The sequence below is a fragment of the Canis lupus genome, chromosome 1 (genome assembly GCF_011100685.1).
Source record: "Canis lupus familiaris isolate Mischka breed German Shepherd chromosome 1, alternate assembly UU_Cfam_GSD_1.0, whole genome shotgun sequence".
In the NCBI taxonomy this organism is placed as follows: Eukaryota; Metazoa; Chordata; class Mammalia; order Carnivora; family Canidae; genus Canis; species Canis lupus.
In genome coordinates, this window is record NC_049222.1 from 99,559,050 (window position 1) to 99,582,345 (window position 23,296).

Here is a 23,296-nt window from a genome sequence, read left to right on the forward strand (position 1 = left end):
AAAAAAAAAAAAAGCAAGCAAAAATACAAAAAAACAAAAACAAAAAACAAATATCAAAAAAATCCCACAAATGAACCACAGAACAGGCAAGACAAAGCTGGAAAACAGACTTAAGCCCAAACATGTCAAGCGTTACATTAGGTATAAACAGACTAAATGCTCCAATTAAAAGACAAAGATTGTCAGATTGCATTTAAAAAACTCCATGGTATGTAATAGTAAGTATATTGAAAATATAAGACTATAGTAAAATTAACAGTAAAATGATGCAACAATTATATCAAGCAGATGTGTACCAAAGGAAAGCATCTAAGTTACCAAATAAAGTAGATTTTATGCAAAAACAACTACTAGAGATATAAAAAGTACCTAATAATAAAAGCACCAGAAAGATGTAACAATTCTATAATTATAATTCTATAATTGTTCTATATAATTTGAATATACCTACAACAGTCTCAAAATACAATAATAAATAAGACAAATGACTTATAAATATTACACTGTATCCAAAAATAAATCCGAGGGATAATATTGTTCAAAAACAAAGGAGACTCTATTATTATTTTTAAACTGAAAATTAAAAGAACACAAAAATACTTCCAAAATGGGATCCCTGGGTGACTCAGCGGTTTAGTGCCTGTCCTCAGCCCAGGGCATGATCCTGGAGCCCCGGGATCGAGTCCCACATCGGGCTCCCTGCATGGTGCCTGCTTCTCTTTCTGCCTGTGTCTCTGCCTCTATCTTTGTGTCTCTCATAAATAAATAAAATCTTAAAAAAAAAAAACAAAAAACTTCCAAAAGATATCTGCATGAGAATATTTGTAACAGTGAAAACCTGGCAAAGAATTTAAATATCTGTCACCAAATTGTTAAATAACTTATGGAATGAAAATAGAGTGGACAGACTAGATGGATTTATATATATCGACATATATGTCCACAGTTTACATTCATGAGTGAAGGGAAAATAGGTTGTAGCATAAGATATAGTAAACAATTCCATTTATGTTTAAATATATGAGTTTATATATGTTTAGAGGGGTCACAAAAAATGCACTGAACTAGAGAGTGGAAAACTAGGTCCCTTAAGACAAATTCTGTTTTTTAAACAAGGTACCATGAGAACATAGTCACGCCATTCTGTTTACTTACCGCCTGGAGCCTACTTTGGGCAGCAACAACAAAGCTGAGTAGTTTCAACAGAGACAGTTGGCCCACGAAGCCTAAAATATTTACCTTCTGAACCTTGGAAGAAAAAGTGTGCCTGTCCTTGTACCAAACTATGAATTATGATTAAGGCAATGTATTTTTTTTCTGCCTTATAAACATATACATTGTTTTGTTTTTAAAATATATATACTACTTTAACACATTTAAACATCTAAGGAAGATGTTTAAAAAAACTATAAACTCTGGAGAGAGGAAAGTGTGTGAACATGGCTTGTATCTTTATTTTTTAATTTAATTTTTAAATACATTTATTTATTTAAGTCATTTCTACTCCAACATGGGGTTTGAACTCAGGACTCCAATATCAAGGGTCACACATTCTTCAAACTAAGCCAGCCAGGCACTCCCACAGCTTGTATCTTTAGATCTCTTCTGGGCTTTCCTATGGACAACAAACTGGAGCCCACCCTAGCGAAGAACGTGCAGCCAGAGCGACCTGAGCACCAAACAGTCTGCCAGTCCTGGGGAAGGAGACTTGTAGGACTCGGGGCAGGTCTGCGTGGTACACAGTGGAGCACCCTTATAAATGCCCGAGGTTGCTGAGAAACACAGCTGCACCTGAGCACAACAGAATTCAAACCGGAAGTAGGATCATTCAAGGACCATTCAGTTCCCGTCACATGAGCATATAAGACTTGGAAATGAGAGCAAAAGAAAACGGCATCTAAACAGGAAAAAACCATGGCAAAGAGATCACCGTATGGAAATGGTTTGTTTATAAGTTATCACTAAAGACCCCACCTAGTCATGATTCATTAGACTGTGCCTGTAAGCAGTGTGCGGCTGTCTTATTAAAAACCTCTATATCTGCTCCTCTAAACCAGGCTTCTTTATGTAGACACTGACATGGTGGGCTGCCAGGGCCCTGTCACGATGGGTGGTCCTGGGCTCTGTGGGAAAACCCCCACACATGGGGAGTCAAGAGTGCCCCTCTCATTGGTGACTAGGAGGGGAGTCCACACACTACCAAATGTCCCCGGGGACAAACGTGTCCCTGGCTGAAAAGCACTACTGTCAGTGGTGGGCTGGCAAGCTTGTCCTGCACACAGTATTTATATTTGCAGGCCGTCTGTTAGCATCTGTTCAACTACTCAACCACGCCCTTTAATGGAAAAGTCGCCCAAAGTAACACACAGATAATTGAGCATGACTGCTCCTGTAAAACTTTATGTAGGAGTACTGAAATCTTAATTTCATATGATCTGTCAATTATTCTTCTTTAAAATTTTAAAGCCATTTAAAAAAACATAAAAGCCACTTTAGCTTGTCGGCTGTATTTAGAAACAAGCAACAGATGACTCTATTTGGCTTCTAGTCTCCCAATGTTCTGAGCATGGATCTGACCCATGAACCCCAGAGCCTGGTCCCCATAGTCCCCCATGACAGGATTCCACCTGTGTCTGAGGGAAGTGTGAGGCCATACAGCATCACTAGGAGGTTCCCACCAGTGGGGATTCTGTTCATTATGACTTAGATGTGACCCCAAACAGCCACCCTCTTACCCTGACATCAAGGCAGTACCCCAATCCAAATACAATGGCGAGGACCGTTGAAAATTAAAGTGCGCTTGAAGTGCACACGTAAAACCATAACCACAATCAAGAAAATGAATATACCCACCATCCCCAAAAGCTTCCCCATGACCCTTGGTAATCTCCTACACATGCCTAACTGCTAACTCACCCCCATTCCTGCTGAAGCAAGCACAGATACATTTCCGTGCAGAAAAGTTTGCGTCTCCTACAAATGGAATCATGTATACGCCCTCTGTATAAGATTTCTTTTATTCAACATAATTATTCTGAGGTTTATCCAGTGTTGCTGCTATGTAGTATTCCACTGTATGGATATGGTACCATTTGTTTATCTACTAACACACTGCTAGACATTTGGATGGCTTCCCCTTTTTGTCTAGAGCAAAAAGCAAGCTGCCATGAACATTCACAATTAAGTCAGTGTGTGGACATATGTTTTCGTTTCTCTTGGGTGAACATCTAGCAGCAGAATGGCTGGGTAAATAGTAGGTGAATGCTGCACTTTTGAAGAAACTGCCAAACTGTTTTCCAGAAATGTTCATGTGGTTTTGCATTACCAACAGCATTGTAAGTGAATTCTAGTCACTCCATGTACTTGTCAGCACCTGCCACAGCCTGTCTCTTTTAAGTTGTTCCAATTGATGTGCATTGCTATCTCACTGAGGTTTTAATCTGCATTTCCCTAATGACGAATGGTTTTGAACACCTTCTCATGTGCTTCTTTGCCATTTGTGAATCTTCTTTGGTGACTGTGTTCAAAACTTTGGGCTTTTAAAAACGGAGTTTTCTTTTCATGATTGAATTGCAAGACTTCTTTACTCTTGATACATGTTCCTTCCTGAATATATATTTTGCAAACATTTTCCCCAGTATGTGGTAGTATCCTATTGTTAACAGTGAAGAGAAAAAGCTTTCAATTTTGATGAAGTCCAATTAAAAATGTATTTCTTGCTTTTTATTGCATACTTAAGTAATCTTTGCTAAATCCAAGGTCATCAGAATTTTTCTTATATTTTCTTCTACAAGTTTTATACTTTTTGCTCTTATATTCATTTATGATCGATTTTCTGTATTATACATGACTATGCACTTACTCTAGGTACCATGTGCTGAAAAGATCCTCCTCTCTACATTAGATCGCTCTGGCATTAGATTGCTCTCCCAACTGCCTGTGCAGGTTTGGTCTCCTTCTGAACCGTCCATTTTGTCCCAACACCAGCATCACACTACCGCTACTTCTTCACTTTATAGTGATAATCCTCCAAATGTGTTTCTCTCTCTCTTCCAAGGTTGCTTTGGCTATTCTAGGCTCTTCACATTTACATAAAAATTTTAGAATCACCTTACCATTAAAAAACAACAAAACAAAAAGGCCCTGTTGGAATTTTGGCCAGCTTTGTGACAAACCTATAGATTAACTTTATAGAATTGAGAATTCAAACCTGAGTCATATAACCTATATACACTGTATATATTCCCTATATAGGTGCCTTTTCCATTTACCTCAGCCATACTTCATAGTTTTCAGGATTGCAATCCTTTACGTCTTTTGTCAGAAGTATCTCTAAGTATTTCACATTTTAATGCCTTTTTATTTTAAATGATGTTGTATTTTTAACTTAACTTTCTCATTGTTGTTAGCATATTGAATTAATCTTGATTTCTATATATTGATCTTATATCCTGAAACCTTGCTATAAACTCAGCTGCAGCTTTTTTTGTTGGCATAGGATTTCTACATACATGAATAAGACATTTGTGAAACATCAATTTCTTTTCCAGTCTGGATGCATTTTATTTCTTGGTCTTATGTTACTGTACCAGCTAGAACACCCAATAAAATGTTGACTATGGGTCGTGAGACCAGACATCCTTTCATGTTCCTGATTTTTTTTTTTTAAAGATTTTATTTATTTATTTGAGAAACAGAGAGAGGCAGAGACACAAGAAGAGGGAGAAGCAGGCAGAGGGAGAAGCATGCTCCATGCAGGGAGCCTGACATGGGACTTGATCCCAGGTCTCATGCCCTGAGCTGAAGGTGGCCACCCGGGCTGCCCCATGTTCCTGATCTTAATGGGAAAACACTGTATTTCAAAATTAAGCACGGTGTTAGCATGTTTTTATATATGACAATGATCAAATTTAGGTTCACAGAAAGTTGCAACTCACAAAACTACATTGACACATCATTATCAAGTCCATAATTTTCATTACAGTTCACTCTTGATGGCGTACATTCTATGGATCTGGACAAAAGTGTCACAATAGGTGTCCATCATTATGGTACCATACAGAGTATTCTGACTGTGCCCTAAAAATTCTCTGTGCTCCATCTATTCATCCTTCCCCTCCTGGCACCAATTCCTGGCAGCAACTCATTTTTACTGTGTCTACAGTTTTGCCTTTTCCAGAATGTCACAGAGTTGGAATATTACAATATTAGCCTTTTCAGATTGGCTTCTTTCACTAAGTGAAAAAAGCCAACTTTTCATGGCCTAATGGTTCATTTTTTTTTAGTGCTTATTAATATTCCCTTGAGTAGATCGACCACTGTTTATCCACCTACCTACTGAAGGACATCTTGGTTGCTTCTAAGTTTGCTGTAAACATCCGCATGCAGGATTTTGTGTGAACATGTTTTCAGGCCCTTGGGTAAATACTGAGGAGCATGATTGCTGGGTTACATGGTAAGAGTGTGTTCAGTTTCTAAGAAACTGCCACACTATCTTCCAAAGTGCCTGTGCCAGTCTGCATTCCCTCCAGCCACGAATGTTGAGTTCCTGCTGGCTCTATATCCTTCTTAGCATTTTGTGTTGTCTGGTGTTTTTTTATATTGGCCATTCTAATAGACGTATAGATGTCCAGTGGTATCTCATTGTTTTTTTTGTTTGAGAGAGAATGTGAGTGGGAGGGTGGGACAGAGGGAGAGAGAATCCCAAGCAGACTCCATGCTCAGCACAGAGCCTCATGCAGGGCTCAGTCTCACAACCCTGAGATCATGACCTGAGCCAAAATCAAGAGTCAGATGCTCAACCAACTGAGCCACTCAGGCACCCCCATTTCAGTGTTTTAACTACTATCTACTATTTTTAAAATCTGTATGAGACAGCAGAGTAGAAATTGTGGATGTTGACTGTAGATTATCTTCTTTCTGTAGTTCCACTTGCACCTTCATGCTATTTGGAAACTGTATTATTGAGCATATAAAGGTTTGAGATTGTTTTGTCTTCGGGAAGAATAGATCCCTTTAACATTATGCAAGGCTTTCCTCATGCTTGGCAATATGATTATCTACTTGAATTTATGTTAATACAGACACTCCATTTTTCTTTTGATTAGTGTTACCACAATATAAAAATTTCCCACCCTTTTAATTTTAACCCCTTTGCATCTTTATTTTAGCATGAGTTTCTTACAGGCAGCAAAAGTTGGGTCATGCTTTAAAAAAAAATCTAACCTGATAGTCTATGCTTTTTAATTGTGGCATTTAACTAATTTACATTTAATGTGTTCTATAAATATGTTTTGGATAATTTTTATTACTCCATTCGATCTCTTTTATTGCCTTATTTACTATAACTCTTTTTTTGTTTAGTGGTTATCTTAGGGTTTCAAGCATATGCATCTTTAACTTATTATAGCTTGGGAATCCCTGGGTAGCTCAGTGCTTTAGCACCTACCTTTGGCCGAGGGTGTGATCCTGGAGTCCCGGGATTAAGTCCCACATCGGGTTCCCTGCATGGAGCCTGCTTCTCCCTCTGCCTGTGTCTCTGCCTCTCTCTCTCTCCTCTGTGTCTTTCATGAATAAATAATAAAATCTTTTAAAAAATAATAACTTATTATAGCTTATCTTCAAGGGATATTATTCCACTTCATAGAAAAGAACCTTACCACAGTATGTGCACATCTCCTCTTTCCTCCTTTATGCTTCTGTTCTCATACATTTTAATTCTACTTATGTTGTAACCCCCCCCCAAATACAGTATTATTATATGAACATAATCTTTATGGACCATTTTTCCTCCACCTTTGTGTGCCTTAGTTTTCACCAGACTCCCAAACACCTACTGGGTGATCTGGAACATGGTCACATTATTGCATACAGTGTGGTCCTTCAGAGATGCATGCTGTTCATTAGTCTGGGGTGGACTGTTTCTCTTGTTGTGCCAGGGCCCTTCTGAACACTTTATCTGATGCCCTGTGCAGGTTTCCCAGGCTGACTGGTGGGCACCCAAACTCTGGCCATCTTTTACAAGCCCCAGAGATTTTCCCTTTTGTGTACAGTAGTTCTTTCTGCCGTGTTGAGAAGTTCACTCACGCAGACATACTAATCAGAATTCAGCTGAAGACTTGAGGTCTCTGGAAGGCTTTGTGGGGGCAGCTCTCCTCTCTACTATCTGCTCTGCAAACTCTCGCCCCAGGGAAACCAGGACTTTGCTGGGTCCCCTTCCTGAGCTGCAGCATGAAGAGAGGCTTACCTTGGACTTGTTTGCCCTCCCGCCCCATCCAGAGGTCAATGTCCTATGCTGCTTCATGTCTAATGTTTGAAAAACATAGCCTCATGTTTTTGTCCTAATTTTAATAAGTTATCTTGGGTGGTGTCTCTGTTACCCCATTTTGGCTAGAAGCAGAAGTCACAAAACTGCTATAATGGCTGATGGGTTCTCTATGAGGTGACCATGAACTAACTTTTAGCTTCTCTAGGAGTCGCTGCCCCTTGGATCCACTCTGGTCACTAATTACACAACTGGAAGGAATGTCAGCAATGCGGGGATGGCAACCCCGATGAAGAGTGCTCACATTCTTGACCTCTTGGTGATGTACATATGGAGAATGTGTGTGACATCTGTACTTAGGCAAAGACCCGTGGTGGCAACCTTGTGTTTGCTACAACCATTATAGGTTTCTACTGGTAGAAGTCACAATATTTGGCTAGACTGACACTGATCATCCTCAGTTCCTGTACATTTAGGGGGTAGGCACTGTGGCATGAGGAAGGCCTCAACTCACTTCCCTGTACATGGTTTTCCATTCAGATGCCCTTTGGGGTTCCTACAACCTGCCCACAGATTTTCAAAGCAGACCTGTAACATAGTAGTGTCTGATGTCAGCAGAGCATTTTATTTCACACAGAAAGGTTGAACCCAAAGCTTACGGGGCCTATTTCCTAAGGTCCCAGCAAGATTGCTGGGTTCACAGTCTATGGCCAAGGTTTTGACCCTTTGAGCCTTCAAAATCCCTCCTCTGCAGCTTGGAATTTTAATCTCTGTACATGCATCACCTTAAACCCTTTACCATTCCTTCCAGGGTGACATTTTCTGAAATGTTAACAGTTTTGCTCTGACCGACAGAGGTGTCACTCAGTGAGGCAGGCTGTGAGGAGGGGTAAATCTCATCACCAAGCAAGGCTGCCACTTAAGCTAATGATCCTAGGTCCTTAGCATCCCTGAGGTTTTAGGTTCTCCTCCATCTTGGGGTACTGACAGCGAGGGAACCTGAGTGAACAGCAGAGGGGAGAGCTGCCAGGCAGAGGCCACGGGGGAGACACCGGCTCTCAGTTTAAAGGGGAATAGATGCCATGCAGACTTCCTTGCAGGACTAACCATGGTCAAAGTTGTGGCCAGGTGAGTCCTTTAACCAGCCCCTACAATCAATCACCTTGTGGAAGGTTTCTCTGTATTTTCTCTGCTACCTGACTTCACAGGGCCTGGACGAATGTGTTTAACCACACTGCCACAACCACATGTGGTCTTCAGCACCAGATGTATGAGTATTCATTTCACCAATACCTTTTTCACCTTTACAACATGCAAGGTCCTGTGGTGCTCTTGAGACCAGTTACTTAAGAGTTTCTCTTTGTCTGTCTTACATCTTTACAACTGACGCTAGTTGGCTGTTATTTTTACAGGGTGCAGTCATGCCCCTTCTTCCTAACAAAGGAAATTATAAAGCCAGAGGACAGAAGAACCAAAGAGCAGAGCAAGGGACAGGGCCGAGGGTGGGGCAAGTCAGAGGATGACCTGGCATACAGGTAGAGCAACCCTGGGTAACCTGAGGACACAGCACAGCTGTCCAGAGATAGCTCACCAAAGCACAGCTTAGAGGCCAAGCAAACGGTCTAGTAATTGGAGCTTTACTAGCACACCCGTTTGTGTACCACTGTCTGTTCTCACACTGTAAGAGCCAAGTGGAGTAGCTGTGACACACAATGTGTAACCTGTAAAGCCTAAAATATTTAATATCTGGTTTTTAATAGAAAAAAGTTGCCTTATGTCTGATCTAGAGGTAAAGATATTAAAAGTTCTTAGATTCTGATAGAAGAATTCTAGATTCTGATTTGGCAGTAACACAACAGCACATAGTCCACATATTATGTGTGTCATTTCTCCAAGATGCTGTTGAGGCACACAAGCAATAAGCCAATTTTCAAAGCTAAAAATTAGGCACTACTAAATCCAAAATTCTGCTTCCTTTTCATTCTAGAAATTGGATGGTGAAAAAGGCAAGCATGAAGTTTGCAGGTCTGCTTTGTGTCCTTCTGCTTATCGTTTTTCAAACTGATTTTGGACAAAATGAAGAAACACCTAGGAAACAAAGGAGGAGGGTGTATTACAGGAGATTGAGGAAAAGCTCCTCTCCCAGCCGCAGATCCAGCAGGCAGCTGGGGATCCAGCAGACAGTGGTCACACCAATAGCAACAATTCCTGTGCTTAACCTGGATTATAGCACAGAGGAAAAGTCTGACTCCTTTTTAAGTATTCTTGGAGTAGAATCAAGTTATAATGTGTTACCAGGTAAGAAACCAGTAGGGGAGGGAAGAGAAACAGAACCTCCATGAAGATAATTTTCCAAAAAATTTTTTCAAGTTATTATATGGTTATTAATATATTATAATTTTAGGTTATATTTTCAAATTAATATATACTAAATACATATTTTCAAATTATTATAATATCAAGATACTCTATCTTTTGGTTTAGTCTATAATAAGTTTTGAAATAATTTAAAATTTCATTTATAGAATTTAATTAAATACAAAATTATAGCTATCCCACAACTATATTTATAAAATCATAGTTACTATTTTGGTCTATTATTTTCTAGTATTTCCTATGCCATGTATTTCAAATAGCTGGATTCATAATACAGATAATATACCTAGTAAGGTTGTAACTTGCTTTTTCATTTATAATGATAGAGCATCTGGGACACAGAAACAAATTATTCAGATGATTCTATGAATAGATAGCTGTTAACTATTTTCAACCAAAAAGTTAAGCCACTGAATTTATCTTATGCAGATGAAACTGCTGGGTAGGTCCTGAATGGTGAGGGAAAGGAGGGGATGGGGAGAATGAATGTGAGAGCCCACCCACAGGTGGGACTTGGGGATTCTAGTTTGGAAGGCGGCATCTGCTCTCACATTCCAATCAAGGCAGGCTGTCTGATGGCTCCCTTGGTTGACACACTTGTCCACATGTCTACAACCCTGGACATAGAGAAATCACTGTACTGAAAACAATTCACAGGAACGACACCAATGATGTGTGAGCTAGTTTTCAGTAACACAGTAACTCTAAAGAAACGGTCAGTTGCAATGCCTGGCTCTGCCTTCCCCGTCTGCACACTGGCAGGAGTGAGACGTGGGCTCATCATTGGTGTCGTTCTTGCTCTCTGCCCTCTGGCACCCAAGGGAACTACCACGCCATGTCTCTTCTGAATTTAGGTAAGGCTGCATCATTTGTTTTGGTCAAGGTACTGAGGCACTTTTAGGGCTTGTGTGGGATTCACAACCTCCCATCCCTCCCTCTGCTTTGGAGATGCAGAAGCTGCTGTCTCTGTGACCATCACTACCGCAGCCCCAGTGTGCCCACAGTGGACACATGGCACAGAGGAGGAACTGCTGAGATCTGGGGGGGAAGGGGTGCTGCTATATAACTAAGTCACCCAGACAGATATGGTACAGAGGTACAGCTCAGAGCCTAAACCACAGGCTGAAAGCAGAGCACGCAGAAGCCCCTATGGGGTCACGTATCTGGGGTCTATTTACCCCATGTGAAAACGCACCCTGGTGTGATCCTATCCGTTCAACTCGACACTGTGCTCACCCTCATCCACCGTACTGGCAACCATATGAGGAACTTACTATGCTCCCACTTCTCTTCTAGGAAAGAAGGGACACTGTCTGGTGAATGGGATGACCATGTACAACAGAGCGGTGTGGTCTCCTGAGCCGTGCACTACCTGCCTCTGCTCAAATGGAAGAGTGCTTTGTGATGAGATGACGTGCCACCCTCTGACGTGCCCCCAGACAGTTAGGCCTGAAGGGGAGTGCTGCTCTGTCTGCTCTGACGCAGGTACAAGTATTTACCCACAACAAAGTAACACATGTGACAGTCTTCAATTCTGTTGTTTTTGTTACTACCTTAACTTTTAGATTATGGTAAACTAGTATCAAGGTACTTAGAGTACTGGCAAGTAATGATAAACATACCAGGTATTTGGGAAAATCTATGGTAGGGAACAGAAATACAGATCTTGCCTGTGTAGTTCTGGCTCCATCAGGAACCCCTCTAAGGGGCAGGGACAGTCTGCAGAGCCCACAACACCCTGTGCTGTGCAAGGGAAGAGCATGGCTTGGCTCCCTGCATGGAGTTGCTCCCCTAATCCAACTCAGTGCACACATAGGTTAAGACTGCAATGAAGGACAACCAAAGACTCCTGATGAACACAGGGAAGGGGGTTTACACTTCGAGAGAACAAAGCCCAGTGTCTCCTGCCATCTGCAACCTGCACTCATTACCACTCAGGAAAGCGGACAAGTGCTGGTGCTTGGCCCTACAGGAAAGCCCTGGGGCCTGCAGGGCACTCACCAGCTCCTGCTCTCCATGGCTCATACTCGGGGACAGCGGACGCCCCCAAGAAGAGCCCAGCCAGTGCCTCAAGAAAGAGACAAATGGGTGGTAAATTCGTGGGAAGGAATGGGCATTTTCTCTTGTCTATAGTCAAGGCAGCTTGTTTCCATGCACACAGGACGGCCATGGGGTGGGTACCAGGAGGACTTCAGAGCACTTAGGAGCTAGCTGTATGCTAGCGCATACGACTGCCTGTCTCACTCGGGGGCTGTGCCTCTAATAGTGTCAGCAAACACACAGGTAGGATTCAGGAATGAGCAGACAGGGCTCAAAGGCCTTGTAATAATCTTGAAATATTGAGGTTATTTTGGAAAAATAAACTTGGATGTACAGGAAGGACTGTAAATGTTTCAATATGATCGCTTCAGCTTCCTGTCCCTTATTCTTTCCTATTTTCCTCCTGCATGTGCTGTGAAGGATGTGAAAATAACCGACTTTATAATATATACTGGGTTGAAATCTCAAGTATTCGTCAAGCAGGCCTATCTCCTGAGTCCCTTTCTTGGGTGATTTGCATACAGTATCAAACAACAGCAGAGCAACGACCCAGCAGACCCGCACGCATGGGGCCCCCTTCTCCCCGCGCTCCTGTCACCAGTGGGCCTGCCCCCCTTTTTGCTAAACACACATGCAGGTGACACTGGCTGCAGGTCACTCTGCTCCCATCATTGTAGAACTTTTGAAAGGACGGTTGTGTGCACCTCTAACCCAAAACAGCATTATCTGGATCTAGGAGGCCTCCCCTAAGTGTCAAGCAGTAAAAATTTAAGTAGAGAGTCTGGAAGGGAGAAACAGGAGAACTTTCTATAATCCTGAATTTCAGAAGATGCTTTTGGGCCTATGAGGCTGAAAGAAAATCAGACAAAAATAGCAACAAATCTACAAACATAAGCCAGTTCCAGTAGCACAAGTAAGTAAATACATGTTTCAGTTTTTTATCTGACTCTTACATGATCAAAACCCCGATAAATTGAACAGTATCTATTATAAAGGTCACCTCTCATCGTAGGGAAACCTCACACAGGTAGTACTTCCCATTTTGCATCATGTGGCAGTATTATTCCCTCTTTATTACCAGGTAGAAAGATGTTTTAGTAAAAATAAATATTAAGGCCACAGGAAAAAAAAATTGCTTAAAACAAATCTTATAAAATTGGTTTTAAAATTACTTAAGCAAAAATTTCAAAAATGCACTTTACCTTTAAATTGCACTCAAATACCTGGAGGGAATAATATTTACTAACCTGACTTTCACTATGATTTTTCCTTTGACTAATGTTACACTTCACCCCTGCTGTATCCTCCCCGCATGGCCAGCAACCTCCCATCTGCAGCTCACTGGTACAGCATTAAGTGATAGGAGTGAATTTTCTGGTGATTCTTCAGAACAAACAGAACCTACCAACTCACCTCACCAGGTGGAAATGGATCAAGCACTACAAAAAGAGGAACTTCAATTTGAGGAGAATGAAGAAGAAATTAAAGAAGATAAAGATAAGGAGCAAAAGAAAAAGACCCTTGGACCTGGGGGGCAGGGAAGATCTCTTGCTGAGGAGCAGAGCAGAGGAGCGGCAGGGAGACCACGAGCAGTGGGGAGGCCAGCCCATCAGCAGGGACATCCAGCAAGGGAGGAGGCTGAGGAGGACAAGGAGGCTGAGGAGGAGGAGGAGGAGGAGGCTGAGGAGGAGGAGGAGGAGGAGGAGGGCACCATCAGAGGAGACATGTTCAGGGTGTGGTCCAGACCCCGGGGTCCCCCTCCTCCCCGGGGCATGCCGTCTGTGCCGAGCGGGTGCTCCCTGTCCTACAGGACCATCAGCTGCATCAGTGCTGGCCTCTTGCAGATACCACCACTGACAGGACCAGAGATAACAAGCCTGGAGCTCTCTGGTAAGACATGGGGATGTCTCTTCTGCTTTGTGCTTTCCAAGTAACTCACTCGCCTTGCCTTGTGAACATCGTATTTTTAATCTCATGATATGAGTTGATCCCAAACAGACTAACTTCACATCCACAATTACATATATAAACTTTGCAGAACAAATAGCATAGTTAGGTACAAAGCAAAGTTCCCCAAACCAAATCAGGATTTCCCACTGACTTTTTCCCCTAAAGTCAGCTTTGCTGAGGTATAATTTACATGCAGTAAAACTTATTTTTAGCAAGTTATTCTCTGAGCTTTGGCTGATGCGTACAGTTGCAGAACCACCCACACAGTCAGGACCCACGGTCGCCCCTCCTGCGACCTGCCCTGGGCTCTGCTGAAGTGATGGGTCTCCAGGGCTTGGCCCTTTCCTACTGCGTCACCGTGGAGGGTCACCCAGGACCCCGCCTCCTCAGGAGCTGGTCCTCCCCACTGCTGAGTGTGTTGTGCTTATGCAGATGGACCACAGGTGCCGGTGACCCTGAGGGGCATTGGGGTCACTCCCAGTTTGAGGCAACCATACATACAGCTCTATAAACATCCACACATAGGTCTGTGTGGACTAGGCTTCTGCTCATAAGGTGCACACCAAGGAGTGGAAATGCTGAGTGACAGAGTAAAGGCACATTTAGCTTTCAAGGAAGCTACCCCATACTTCCCAAGGGGGCTGTGGCTTTCCTGCCAGAGATGCAGGAGGGTTCCTGCTGTCCTGCATCCTGCCACTTGTCTTTCCCTCATTGCAGCCATTCATGTGGGTATGGAATGGTCCTGAGCAGAGGAATGGCAGGGCCAGGGGGTGTGAGGCTGGTTGGTGGGAACCCCGGGTGTGTGTCCATCTGTGAGACAAGACCCACAGCCCAGCTGCACTCTGAAGACGCTGGGGTGCGAGAATCTGAATGGGGTTTCAGACGTGTCTCAGGGGCAGTCACAGAAATAAACTGCCAGGAAATAATAAGTAAACTTATAAATACATATTCAATAGATGACATCTGACAGCTTGGTTCAGGATGGCCAGTCTTTGAGAGGACACCATGCTCACACGACCCCATAGGGAAATCTCTCATGCCCAGCAGCTCAGACACTAGCAATATCCTCCCTGCCCCAGTGGGGATGTCAGGCCCCACCATAAGAAATCCCAATCTGTGGAAGCCTGAGGTCTTATGAAATACGAAAGACTTATGCTCAGTCACGTGGTCTTGGTTTTGAGAAGGTCACCACATGGTTCTTATAGGACTGTTTCTGTTAAGCTTACTTACAGTCTGGGTTTTAAATCATCAACTAGCCACTTAACCAAACCCCATAAATGTAAAGCATGTAGGAAGTTGTATAGACTGAAGCCATGTAATTACAACATTAGATCTGGAGCCCCCTGCGCTCCTCATCTAGAGAAGGAAATTTCAGCAAGGTAAGTGAGATGACAGCATCCCATGGGTGACAGTGTGGGATTTCTGGCCCAGGGACACGTCAGTGGGAAAATCAGTTTCTATGTAAGCTTCCAGAAACACATCTCTGTTATAAAATGCTAACAGTTGTCTAGCTGTCCTCACAGCAGCTTCACCTAAAACAGGAAGGCCACCAGCACAACAAGCCTGTGACTGGAGGCCCCAGGATGGTGTTTTCTACATTTGCATTTGCTCGTACAGATGCTGTCCTTGTTATGGGTATTACTTTCTCCTCTGAGTAGAGCTCCCCTGCTGTCTATGTACATTCATGAATACACGTATGCAGCCTTGCACATGTGCACACAGAGGCCAAAACCACACTGCTGTGTTTTCTAGGCAATTCCATCACCGCCATTCCCGACGAAGCATTCAATGGATTGCCAAATCTGGAAAGGCTTGATCTGAGCAAAAATAACATCACCTCCCCAGGCATAGGTCCCAAAGCATTCAAGGTAAATATACATGCTCCACCTGGTGAGGAAAGATCCCTGTGGACAGCTCTGTGCTGGCAGAAGGGAAGGGAGCGAAAGGAACATGTTTGCACTGTAGTGTGCTCCTAAGTCAAGAAAGTTCCCTCTTCGACATTCCTAACGCCTTCACGGTTTACCTTGAGTACAGTCTGTTGTTTACGTGATTCTAGCTGGTTTTTCTATGCTTCACCCTTAGAGCAGCTACAACAGCAAAAGTGACAGAACTAATGTTTTGAACTTATAGAGCAGTTTCTCCCCAAGCAGCTGAAAATATATTGAAATATGATCTCTTAGTATGTGAGGTATTTCTGAGAACAAAGGAGAGCTTCTCTGGAAACTGTTAACATTCTCAGGCCAGAAAGAGCTATATTACTTTGTGTTGTGGGCAGGACCTGATGAACACGTGAGCCAGAGGAGGTTCTGGAAACACAAGTGGGCTCAGATGAAAATCAGCACAGGGAATAGTGGGGGAAAGACAATGAGCCTAGGCAAACTTTCCCCCCTTTAGAGCCCTTCGTACAACTCCTGGGCTGGTGTCCACGTTCAAGCCGCAGATGCAGAGTCCTTGTCACATGACAACTGGGACTCACGTTTCTTGTTTGATCAGAAAGATTCATGGGAGAGCATCTCCCTCCCTTTCTGTTTTTGGGATCCTCTGTCCCATTCTCAAACTGCTGAAGCCTGACTGAATGCCTGGAGCTGAATCATCTGTGAGGCATCGCCCAAACCCACCAGCTGCCATGCTTCACTGTAGTGGGGCAGGCAGTTAGGCAGATGGGCACATACCCACCAGGCCGTGTGGGTGCCACAGAGGAACGATCTACCGTCCTGATGCACTTCTGCAATCATTAGTGCTGTTTTACCACTGTTTCTACTTAGCATACAGTACCTGGTAAGGATTCACACGACTGCTCTCACTGCCAGCATCCATGAGATTCAGATTACCGAACTACCTAATTAGCTTTGTGTCTCAGGCTGAGAAGGTGGAAACCTAAGATCTAGCAGAGTATGAGTGGTCTAGCAGAGACAGCTTTGTCCCGCTCACTAAAGCCACAGTACAGAAAGGGGGAGTGGAGGGGAGAACACACAGCTTATGAGGGCCTGAGACAGGGCACGCAGGTGTGTAAGGCGAAGGTGTCACTGCACTCTGACTCCTGAAGCAGACGTGCAACTGTACGTCTGTGACCACATGAAAAAGTAATCTTGAGATTTGCTTTTTAAGCGTCTGAAGAAATTAATGCGCCTGAATCTGGATGGAAACAACCTGGCAGAGATTCCTTCAGAACTGCCGTCTGCATTAGAAGAACTTAAAATCAATGAGAATGGTCTGCAGGCTGTCAGTGAGGAAAGCTTATCAGGTATGTAACATCCAGTTCACACATGCCCTTAGGGCCTTTCTCCTGTGGTCACGTGGGAACTTTATGGGCACCACGGCCATATGAACAGCTGATAAGTATTTTTGGCCACTTTACCATTTAAGTTGATGAAACTTATTTTCTCCTCTGATGGCTGACTCTGGACCAAACTGAACTGAAGTGGTCACATTGTGAACTCGGCACAAAAGAGGCAACGACATTAACTTTTCCCAAATGCTAGCCAGGGTCGGTGGTGGGATTACATGCTTCTCCAGACAAACACAGCAAACGTTACCTTCTACCCTCCCAGCAGTCTAGCAGCTTCTGAGGTGCGGTGTCCCACACTTTCTACCTATTTGATTTGAAATATTTTTATGTTGATGTTCATAACCCAAGCCAGAAGCAGAATAATGCAATTTCATTATTTCTTTTCACTCCCAAAAAACTTCATAGGAACAAAACAGTTCTGATGATGGGAAAAAACACAATACCAAGAATTGCCAAGTCTGAAAATTACAGAGTTATGGAAATACTCTGTTTCCAGATGGATTGCAGGGTACACATGAAACATCAATAAACACAAATTGCGATGGGCTTTGTCATATGGAAAGGACATTAGAAAGCACAGTTTTCGACTGTGAGGTGAGGCAGAGGCTGGAAGAGCAGCATACTGACGGGCTGTGGGTGAACTGCTCACCTTGTTGCGTTTTCAAGATGACAGGTCACAGAACAGAAGCCCCTACTTGGAAGGGGTGCTCACACACTCCCGGCTGGTGCTTCTCTGCATGCACCCCCTTCCTGTCTCCATAGTCAAAGGACCACGCAGGCCTTGGCCATGAGCAGGGGCTCAGGTCACTGTGCCCACACAGCCTCCACACCCTGCACTGAGCCCACCACCTGGACTGTGAAGCAGCTGCCAGCACGCAGGGTGCACCTGACCGCAGCCTCCCCATTGCTAGATGCTGCTCTGGCTGCAAGGAGGCCCTGGCTTGGCCACCAGCAGCCTGCTGTTCTTCCATGTGCTCTTGTGGCAGATGTCACATTACAAATAGCTCCATAAGGAGCAGAGGAGGGGCGCTCCAGGGGGAGAAACAGCAGGCGCAAAGGTGTGTAGAAACAGAGGTTATCAGGTGCTGTGGGGAGCACGTGCAGCTGGCACCCACTCTAGATACCTAGGGACTGCAGCCTGCCATGTCCGTGACCCCATGTTGCTCCCCGCCCTACAGCGGGAAGACATCCTGCGTATAAACTCCTGTCTCCCACACCTGACCTATGGGAAGCTGCTCTAGCCCCACCCTGTCTCCTGTCACAGGAGGACACACACCTATGTTCCCTAAACACATGATACATGCGTAAACCAGAGAGGAACTGTAAACTGATGTATGATATCATGAATCTACACAGTGTGCCATGTCTCTCATCTCTCTCATATCACATACTGACCATTAGTCTACTTTTATTACTTGTTTTTCATGGGAAAACTTCCATTACATTTCAAAACCTCAACTACGTACTAGATAAATATGCTGGATGCTCAGTATCTTTAGTTTTGGAAATCAAATGAATATGAGAAAATATAACCACTTCTCAGTTTATTGCTTGGGCTTCCTACTTCCTCTGATGCTAAACACATCTGTCAGGTGCGTGTTTTAGTCGTACTGTCACTGCCTGCAGAGGAAAGCTAGGCCTTACTGCCTGCGCCCTATTTGCAGATGGCCAGCGCAGGGCTGGCCCCGCTCCTCCGCTAAGCACAGACACGTGGGTTCTGACCTGCTCGTGTCTACCTGGCTGCCTCCGCCTCCCCTCTTGTACCTACACCCTCCTGTCCCTGGAAGCCCAGCCCCACCCACTCTCCCACCCCACCCCTGATGGTACTGTGCCTTGCTCTTGCTTGGATCACGTCTTGTTTCTCTGATAAGCCTGGAAGCAGGAACAGAGCCGTACAGGGTGTTCAGTGCAATGCCCATGACCTGAGTTGAAGATGAAAACATTCCTATTCTGGAAGTCTTGGCTACTGAACAAACTCCAAAGTTACACCCTGAATGTCTGACTCAGATGCCTCTGGGTATCATCACTGCTGAGCTGTTCATTCTCCTGTAGAATTCCAAGTGATCTGGATCATACCACTCCTGAGGCCAGGAGAAACAATGCAGGGAAACTTGTTTGTAAAAAAGACTTTCTTGGTATCTCAGTTCAAGTGCATGGACAATTCTTGATCCTTCTTTCCAAACATCCATTTGGCTGCCAGGACTTGAACAAGTGTGACAGAAATTCATTGCTGTAACTCCCTTGTTCAGAGACTGACATTTGCCAGGCATTGTGCCCCCATGTTCCCCTTGCACCCCTAATTTTAATGCTGCTGTGTCATATGCGCGTCCATGTCTTTGCAAATGTTTAAATGACCTCCGCAACCTTCTACTTCTTGCCCACCTGTGTCCTGAGTCCCCAGTTGGCCCTCGCTGCCCTGGGGGGGTGGGCCGCTCAGCTTCTGTTCCTTAGACATCCTATAGCATGGTGACTGCTCAGCGGGCCTCTCCCTTGGACCACGTGCGGCCAGCATTTGGTCCCGGCTGAGCAGGGCATCTGGGGTGCACAGAGCACTTGGGAGAAGACTCACCATGGGCGATACCAGGAAAGAAGCAACATCCACCATCCAAATAAGCTGAACATCTCACATGACATTTTGAAAGATACAGAAACTGCATGGTTCTTTGATTTTCCTAATATTCTGATAATTAGGTTTTATTTTTTACAGACCTAAATCAACTGGTCACCTTAGAACTGGAAGGAAACAATCTCAGTGAAACCAATGTCAATCCCTTGGCTTTCAAATCTTTGAAGAGTCTGTCCTACCTACGTCTGGGAAGAAATAAATTCAGAATTATACCACAGGGTCTTCCTGCTTCTATTGAGGTATCTGTATCTTTCCAACAATGTGCTACATTTTAAGTACAACATGCTTCAATAAGACAAACAGTACTATTCTAAAAGATTACTGTGATGTAGGTTAAACACACAACATCACACTGTGATGTTTGGGGGCTGTATACTGAATTTGCTATAATTTGAGCACTGTTGTTTCTTCAAACTGTGAGTCAAAATTATAATTATTAGTAGTGACCCTTGATAAAGTGGAAAATTGGTCTTACTGACAGCTCTTGGGGAGAGCACAGAGAAGATGGGCTGAGAATTTAAACAGAATTCCACCCCCCCACCCCAAGGCTGAATGCGGCCTTTCCCACCCTGGGCCCAGGAGTGTGGCCTTTCTGGCTGCAGCAGGGGACACACTGCACACAGTCTGGGGCCCTCACTGACCAGTGCGCCAGACTTCCTGCCCTGAGAGCAGAGGGCACACACAGGATTCCTCGGCAGGAATGCAGGATGGAGCCTCCCCACAGCTGGCGGCCTCGGTCTGACATAGTGCCATAGCACTTCCTTTCTTTGTCTTCCTATCTTGTTAAACATATCAGTTTAGAATTTATCAAAATTGTAAAAATGAGGTTCTGATACTAGGCTTTATGTCAGAATCTCTTGGATTCTAAAGAAATACAGACTCCTTATCCTACCCCATATATCCTCCATCAGGTTCTTTGGAGGCTGGGATCAGTAATTTTTAACTTTTTACATTAAGGTTTTAATACATAATGTATGCACACAAAACACAACCTGAATAATACGGAGCAGCAATGTGTCTCCATCCGTGCATGATTTTCTTTCCAGAGACCCCAGTCACTGGCATGGGAGGCAGCGTACATGCAGGCCTGTGCACTCTCCTTCCAGGACCCTGCCGCACAGTCACAGAGTCCCGTGTGTGGATGAGTGTGCTCTGACTGCAGTACATTTAGGTTGGAAGTTACGCTTTAAGAAGCTCACATGTGATTCTAATATGCAATCAAGTCCGGGACCGCTGATTTGATTCACCCCTAAACACATATGAAGTTAAAAGCAAAAAGCTAGAAATTGCCTTCTTCATATTTAACACATCACAAAATTAAATGAAAATAAGGGAAAATTACTACAACAGGAATAGAGAATGAGGACATAGATCAATGTCTATTTCTCATCTCCCAGGTTCTTGAGTGAAGAACTCCCAGTAACGCTAACTGAATTTAACCTGAAGGCAGCTCACTGTTGAAAATAACAGCTCTAGGGACGCCTGGTTGGCTCGGTGGTTAAGCGCCTGCCCTGGGCTCAGGGTGTGATCCTGGAGTCCTGGGATCAAGTCCCACATCAGGCTCCTTGCATGGAGCCTGTTTCTCCCTCTGCCTATGTCTCTGCCTCTCTGTGTGTCTTTCATGAATAAATAAATAAAATTTTAAAAAATTTTTCTTGGGGCAGCCCCGGTGGCACAGCGGTTTAGCGCCGCCTGCAGCCTGGGGTATGATCCTGGAGACCCAGGATCAAGTCCCACATCAGGCTTCCTGCATGGAGCCTGCTTCTCCCTCTGCCTGTGTCTGCCTCTCTCTTCGCTCTCTCTGAATGAATAAATAAATAAATCTTAAAAAAAAATAAATAAAATAAAAAATTTTTCTTAAAAAAAAGAAAAAAAAAAGAAAAAAGAAAGTAACAGCTCTAGGGCAGCCCGGGTGGCTTAGCGGTTTAGCGCTGCCTTTGGCCCAGGGCGTGATCCTGGAGACCCAGGATCGAGTCCCACGTCGGGCTCCCTGCTTGGGGCCTGCTTCTCCCTCTGCCTGTTTCTCTGTCTCTGTCTCTCTCTCTCTCTCTCTCTACTCTCTGTGTCTCTCATGAATAAATAAAATCTTAAAAAAAAAAGAAAAAAAGAACAGAACAGCTCTAGCAAACTTGACCCTGATATTAAATGAAGGCTCTTAATTAATTTTTAATTAATTATATAATACAAGCAAATCTAAAAGCTGGCCGGCAGCATGGACTCCCTAGAGCTGGGTTTTGGTGGGGACATGTATCTCCTGGGCATCAGGTGTGGGACCACATGCCTCATCCTCTCTCCAGGCCTGAGCATCTCAGCTACTGACCAGGAATGGTCATTTCTACCCATTTTCTAGGGTTTTGAAGCCCAAATGACATAATTTACATGAATGAGTTTTGTAAATTAGAGTGCTTTATACAATTATGGTATGCTGCATTTTGCAACATTACATAGTTTAAAAAACTCGTTTAATTCCATGACCATGAAAGACAGTACCTTTTATTTCACTAAAAGGACAACTTATGAGTTCACCCAGAAGCACAGCAGAAGACTCTCCAGATAATACTAATGAGAACAGTCCACAGTACCATCTCCGTGTCTATGAAACTCAATATATGTACCAACCAACACAAAGGAAAACAGTCTCTTCTCATCATTACAGGAATTATACCTAGAAAACAACCACATTGAAGAAATAACGGAGATCTGTTTCAACCACACCAGAAAGATCAACATCATTGTGCTACGTTACAATAAACTTGAAGAAAACAGGATTGCTCCTTTAGCCTGGATAAATCAAGAGTGAGTACACAATGCTCTTTGGCTTCAGGGTTTCTGCAGTTTCTGCACGGTGGAGAGGTTAGGGTCCAGCCCTGGGGAAGTGCATTTACTGATGGCGCCCCTCTCCCTCCCCACAACTTGGCCCCATGCTTGAGCTCCTATCATTTACAGCAGGACTGGGGTTGGGGCGACCATGGTCACTGCTGCTCTGCTCACCCTGCCATGACCCCAAGTAGTGAGTTACCCAAGGTCTGTCCACCTCATAGCTGGTCATGAAGCTGAAGGGAGACCACCTCTGCCCCTGAGGAGGACGTAAGAGCCCCCAGCCTCACCCCACCATGGCCTCTCAGGGTTCCCTTGTCCTATGTCACACTGTCTTCATTCCTTCAAACCATTTCTCTATCTCATAAAATAGACTCAAGGGTGATTGACCTGATAGGGAAGGTTGGACGTAAGGTCCATCTTCCTGGCAAGGACACAGGGGTCCTGCCTATTAGGAGGAGCAGGACAGGCCACGGCAGGGAGCCTGGCAGGCTGTGTGGTGAGGGCACGAGGGCAGGAGAGAGGGATGAAGGGTGTCAAGGTTCAGCAGGGCCCAGCAGGACGTGGTGGTGGCAGGGCAATTCAGAAGCCAGGCAGCCACCTTTCCCAGATCTCATTTCTCTGCAAGCCCCAGATGCCAGGCCATGAGAGCAGGTGTGGAGCAAGAGTGCAGATTCCACACCACCACCATGTCCTTGCTGGAACCAGGGGTGATCTCAGGCAGAGGCAACTTGACAACAGCCAGGACTCTGGACTTCATTTCTTTCTTTCTTTTATTTTTTTTTTAAAGATTTTATTTATTTATTTATTCATGAGAGAGAGAGAGAGAGAGAAAGAGAAAGAGAGGCAGAGACATAGGCAGAGAGAGAAGCAGGCTCCATGCAGGGAGCCTGATGTGGGACTTGATCCTAGGACTCCAGGACCACGCTCTGGG

At 44.1% G+C, this 23,296-nt stretch overlaps 2 protein-coding genes across 9 annotated transcripts in view; one reads left to right on the forward strand and one right to left on the reverse strand.

The window, feature by feature from the left end:
* The window catches only part of CENPP (centromere protein P), a 218,820-nt gene that overhangs the window by 36,592 nt on the left and 158,932 nt on the right, over window positions 1-23,296 (reverse strand). The window lies entirely within an intron of this gene.
* Window positions 1-23,296, forward strand: part of ECM2 (extracellular matrix protein 2) — a 33,643-nt gene that overhangs the window by 5,620 nt on the left and 4,727 nt on the right. For 4 of the 6 annotated variants that reach the window (XM_038527405.1, XM_038527403.1, XM_038527401.1 and 1 more), the window contains 7 exons: window positions 9,252-9,562; window positions 10,937-11,125; window positions 13,001-13,570; window positions 15,383-15,498; window positions 16,739-16,874; window positions 19,627-19,784; window positions 22,202-22,341. In XM_038527405.1, coding sequence (XP_038383333.1) covers window positions 9,259-9,562; window positions 10,937-11,125; window positions 13,001-13,570; window positions 15,383-15,498; window positions 16,739-16,874; window positions 19,627-19,784; window positions 22,202-22,341 — 1,613 coding nt within the window. In that variant the 5' untranslated portion in view covers window positions 9,252-9,258. The remainder of the gene's footprint in view (window positions 1-9,251; window positions 9,563-10,936; window positions 11,126-13,000; window positions 13,571-15,382; window positions 15,499-16,738; window positions 16,875-19,626; window positions 19,785-22,201; window positions 22,342-23,296) is intronic. The other 2 variants (XM_038527404.1, XM_038527406.1) reach the window with 2 other exon arrangements.